At 34.4% G+C, this 5,850-nt stretch overlaps 1 protein-coding gene across 2 annotated transcripts in view; it reads right to left on the bottom strand.

The window, feature by feature from the left end:
* LOC105160861 (ankyrin-3-like) overlaps positions 1-5,850 on the bottom strand; it is a 17,129-nt gene extending 11,279 nt beyond the window's left edge. Inside the window, exon 1 of one of the 2 annotated variants that reach the window (XM_011078359.2) lies at positions 4,630-5,844. In XM_011078359.2, coding sequence (XP_011076661.1) covers positions 4,630-5,592 — 963 coding nt within the window. In that variant the 5' untranslated portion in view covers positions 5,593-5,844. Of the gene's footprint in view, positions 1-4,629 lie in introns of both variants that reach the window. The other variant, XM_011078360.2, reaches the window with a different exon arrangement.

Raw genomic sequence — 5,850 nt, forward strand, 5'->3', positions numbered from 1 at the left:
TATATTTCTCGTGTATATTTTTCATATACCGTAGATAAAACAATGACACAGTGTTCCCCGTAGTATCAGGACACAACACCCCATCGAGAATGCACATGGCACAACGTGCCTCATGTAATACAGCATCAAACGGGCTATCTTCATCACATGTATTTTCTATTAAATATTCATATAACACTATTAATTTTATTCTTGACCATCTAAAAGCATCTTTATTTGGCATACCAACCATTGATGACAATAATTTTGCCACCACTGAATACTATACCTTGTATCTACCCCGATAATAAGATTACCTTCTACCGAGAGTGCCCAGATGATGGCGATATCCTGCAGTGTTACAGTTGCTTTGCTAACCGATAAATAAAAAATATGCCTCTCGGGACGCCATCTCTCTACTAATGCAGTAATTAAATGGGTGTCAATTTCAAAATGCCCACACTATAAAACACCAAGAAACCCCATATTTTGAAGTACTTACAAAACACGAGTATGACGTGGGACTAATTGAAGGACACGAAAAAAAGCTATGTCACCGTGTCGTACAGATAAAGTTGTATCTGAATTTTCGGACACATCTTCTAACCGATGATTTAATTGCCCATACAAAACACTTGTATCAATAGGGCCAAAATTAGCCATACTCACTTCAAATATTTTTAAAGAGAAAGGTGTAAATGTTGCATGAACAAGAACAAGAAAAATTTCACGAGAAGAAGAACAAGAATGAAAATGCGGAGAGGGAAAATGTTTAAGTTGTGCTGTGAGAACTTCCATTGCAGCTCACACTTAAATAGTGTGAGCTGCAATGTCACGGGCAAAAGTGTGCCAAAAAATGTTGAGCCACCGCACTGTCTAAGCGCGGTGGCTCAGCACCGGAAAGTTGCAGCCTGCATTTTTGCAGGTTGCAGCTTTGACCATTTCTTTTTTTGTTTTCGATGAAGAACCACTATCTTCTTCAACTGTTTTATTTTTTTTATTAAAATAATCATGCCACCGCGGTGGCGCATTAAATTTTTTTTTTTTAAATATCAATTGTGGCACCACAATTACTGACAGCGGTGCCACTTGCTTTTTTAAAAGTTCCAAATCACTTCAAATTTTAAATTTTCTTTTTTTTCTATATTTTTTAAATAATTTCTCCTAAAGCCGGATGCGGACAATGAATCCGCATTTCTTTAATAAAAAAAATTCTCAAGTCGTGAACCTTATCAACGACTTATAATATTTGTGTTATACATTTTAAAAATATTATATTTTTATTATTATTTTTATAATATTTAAATAATGAAGCCTTCTGGTTCCTGTATACTTCATCTCTGCTTCATGGTTCCCTAGGGAGAAAAATATTTCCAATGGTGGATAATGAGTTATTTATTAAAATAATATTGGAAAATAAAATTGCAACTATACCCGTTTTGGTATATAGTTGCAAGATTAAGGGGAGTCGTTACTAACAACACAACTCCCCTTTTGTTTTTTTAATATTTTTTTAAAAAATGTGCTCAAATCATTAATAGCACTAACGACTTGAGCACACCTAATTTTTTTATTTTATTAATTTATATTTAATAATAATATATACTAATTAGTTAGTAGTTATTATTTTAATTTTATAATATTTTGAATTTTTTATTTAATATTTTATAATTAAAAAATATTAATAAAATATGTTAATTTTATATTAATTTTTAACAACTAATAAAATCGAAAGCTACGTACAAATAAAAAAACTCTCAACTATTGGCTTTACTGTTTTGGCATCTACGGTCCTATCTTGGCACATTATTTTGATGTAATGGAATTCAACTTTGCTGTGATTGGATAAGAATTTGTTATCTTGCCCGTGTTTGGGATTAGTCTATCTCACTAGAAATTCGGATAGCTTGTCATCAATCCGACGAGTAGAACAAAAATATTATAAAATTAAAATTAATTACAGAATGTCCGCCAACCCACAAGTACGTCATTGCCGTTATCGTTGAGGTTTTCTTCTTTTTTGGGCCACTGATTCTATTGGTTCGTTTAGCTCTTTATCATCATAATCGGAACATTATCTTGTGACAAAGAGTTTTAAGAAGTCATATATTGCACTACTACTTGTTGATATGTGACAATGTGATAAAATATTTTGAGATATGCCCCTAACATGGTTTAGAATTTGACTTAGTCCTTGTTTAATCTATTCTCATAGCTAATTTGAATGTTTTTCATTTAGTTAGCATGAAACAAACCGAAAATAATATAAGTAATGTTTAAAGAGAAGGAAAAACAAATTTAAATTAAAGTACGTTTATTAATTAACATACCACAATAATTAACAAAATGGGTAAATTACAATGACCCCTTCCCTGAGATTTGACATAATTATGAGTACCCTCTTGTTGTTTGAAAAATTACAAATTCCCCCCTAATATTTGATGAAATTATGTAATCCTTATAGAGTTATGAAATTATCAACTTTCCCTTTACTGTATCTTTTAGTTTTTTTGCAAAAGTTAAAAACTTATAAAAAAAAATTGAACGAGATGAATGAAAAAATTTTAAAAATTATAAAAATAATTATCTACTTAATCCAAAAAAAATAATTTTCTAAAAAAATAAATAAAGCTTTAATTTTTAATTCACAAGGGCATTTTGATCAATTCACCATAAAATTGACGAAAATTTAATCGATTGGGCTAATTATTAGACGGCCGTTAAAATCAGAGAGGTATTGATATTTTTCAAACAACAAGGGAGTATTCATAATTATATCAAACCTCAGCGAAGGTCATTGAAATTTACCCTAACAAAATTTAACATAAACAATAATTAACAGAAAATTTTCTTTTTATGAAAAAAGAGTGCCAAGTCGTTAGTAGCACTAAAGATTTGGTACAACAAAATATGTGCCCAAGTCATTAGTGCAAACTACGGCGACGACGCACTTATGACACTGGCGAACATTATTAAAATTTATAATTAATTTTAATTTTATAATATTATAGTTCTGCTCGTCGGGATCAACAGCAAGCTATTAAAATTTCTAATGAGATGGACTAACCCTAAGCGCAGGCAAGACAATAAAATTCATGTGCAATCACAACAAACCAATCTCCATTGCATCAAAATAATATGTCAGGGCGGGGCGGGATCATCCGAAATAATGAAGCAAATACTTAAATAATTTTTTTTATTTATGTGTAATTTTTAATTTTATTAGTTGTTAAAAATTAATTAAATCAATATTTTTTTTCTTAATACTTTTTAATATAAAAAAAATTAATTAAAGTTCCAAAATATAAAATTAAAAAAATAGTTACTAATTAATTAGTATATAATATTATTAAATATAATAACAAACATAAATTAATAAAAAAAATAAGTGCGATCAAGTCGTTGGTGCTTGTTAGCAGCGCTAACGATTTGAGCACGTTTTGTAAAAAAATAAAATAAAAATAAAAAAAGTTGGGGAGTCATTAGTAGCACTGACAACTCCCCTTAATCTTGCAACTAACTATACCCCATTTTCGGGTATAGTTGAAAAAAGAATTTTTTTAATATTATTTTAATAAATGGGCCTGGTGGAAATGTTGCTGACAGGCTCCAAAGGTGATAATCAATTACATACTGCTAATTAGGACAGATGTATAATTTATAAGCATATGTATTTCTACATATTTGGAGTACAAGTAATATGTGGTCCTCCTAAATGGAGATTCCAACCCCTAAGCTTACGAGGAGTTTTGATAATGAGAATAATATTTGGTTTTATAGCTTAAAACTCATTTTTTTTCTCAAACCTTTCTCAAGTATATCTTTTAAGACAGTGGAAGTTGATGTTTTTGTCGAATTTCATAAAACAACCAAGCTCCAAGGTGTAAAAAGGGAATTTTTTTTCCTTCCAATACTGGCTCTGTTAACTCTAATGCCAGAAATAACGGCAAGGAGCAAAAGTGTTAAAAAAATATCGATTTAGAGTCCAATATTATTAAGGTCGATAATTTGAGGATCAAAACTGAACAAATGGTCAATTATAGGGCCAAAAATTGTAATTCAACCACCCTCTTCTGAGGTAATTTTATAAGAATCCATGTTTGGTTTTGATTTTGGCCCATTTTTGAGAGGGGCCAAAATATAGAGTATGTTTGGCTTGTTTAATTTTGTAAGTTTTAGATATATTTTTTATTATTTTAAAATAATTTTAATTATTTTTTATCCAAAAAATACAATTAATTAAAAAATAATATTTATTTTAATCCACTCAAATTTATTATATATATTTTTATACATATATATACATATAAATATATATAAAAGAGACATGATTGACAATGAATAGTACTTTTTGTCTCTCCACTACCCAATTCAAACATACCATACTTATTTTATATTATCTCAAAAAATAAATACAAACATCCACACTATCTCTAACTTATTTTTATTTATCTTTGTTTTTCTCTATCTCTACGAAATATCCAAAACAACTTAAAAACAAAATCAATCATTATGATTCAGTGTTTGACATTTTCTTATATTACTTTCTAAATTACTTTCCCATTTTATTGAACCAAGATAAAGTTGCAGTAACAAATTGGCGAGAGAGAAACAAAATGTCAAGAACGAATAAAAGGTGGAATCACTTACCTGGCCCTTATCCCGGGCGACATCAATGGCTGAACGACAATAATCCACATCACCAATAGTGGGGTCCGCCCCAGCACCCAGAAGCATCTCCACGATCCCTCGGTCCCCGTTCGCCGCCGCTCTATACAAAGCCGTCCGGCCGTCCTTGCTCCTTGCGTCCACGCTTGCCCCTGCATCCACCAACACCTTAGCACTCCCCAAATGCCCTTTACTCGCCGCCAAATGCAACGGCGTTCTCCCTTCCTTATCCCTGCAATCCACTGCCTCACGTTCCTTACTCAGCCTCTCAACCTTCTCCTGCCGATCAAACGCCGCCGCCACGTGTAACTCCGTCCACCCCTTAGCCACCATCCTCCCGTCGTCATAAAGCTCCCGCCCGACGTCAACCCTCAACCCCGCCTCCAAGAGTAAACCCATAACGTCAGGGAACTGAGCTGCAACTCGATACAAGGACTCGGCTTCCCGAGCCGGCAACTCGGAAACAACCGAACGCTGTCGTTTGACGATGCTCCTCACCGCCTCAAAATCTCCCGCGCCCACCGCGTGAGTGAGGAGAAAGGGGCCAACGAAGTAAACCTTGAGCTTGACGTCATAAGTGGAGCGATGGGCCGCGGAGTTGAACCAGCGGTTGACGAGCTCGGACTTAGTCGACTCCGGAGAGTCAGCACCCAGGTCTGGTGCGGCGGCGGTTTTCAGAAGGAACCGGTCAGAGGGGGATCGAGGGAAGGTGGGGGGGAGGTGGGATTGGGGTTGGAGGACGATTTGGAAGGTGGCGGAGGAGAGTGGTGGGACGAGGCCGCTCGGTGGGTTGACGAGGAACTTGTGGGGGGAGGAGGTCTGGAGCTTGAAAGCCAGTGGGGCGGTAGAAATGAGGGATTTGAGGCGAATGTTGGTGCGGCATTTGCATCCCAAGGCGAAATCTATGCGGATTTCGTGGTCGGATAATTCGATTAATCTGTCCATAGGGTGCTGAATGACGACAAAGATGGAAAAGCTGATGAATCATTTCGTTGCAGAGGGGAAGAGAGTAGAGATTATAGGCGAGGTAGAGCACGCATGATGGTGTGGGCATGTGATTTTGACAGTGTATATAAAGGGAGAAGACAAAATATTGTGTTGGATTTGTAGTTTTACTGTTTTGTTTTGTATTTTGGAGTGTGTTGAAAATAAATGATATGTTTGGGTTTGTGTTTTGAGATAATTTAAAATATTTTAAAATAA

The sequence above is a fragment of the Sesamum indicum genome, linkage group LG4, assembly GCF_000512975.1.
Source record: "Sesamum indicum cultivar Zhongzhi No. 13 linkage group LG4, S_indicum_v1.0, whole genome shotgun sequence".
In the NCBI taxonomy this organism is placed as follows: Eukaryota; Viridiplantae; Streptophyta; class Magnoliopsida; order Lamiales; family Pedaliaceae; genus Sesamum; species Sesamum indicum.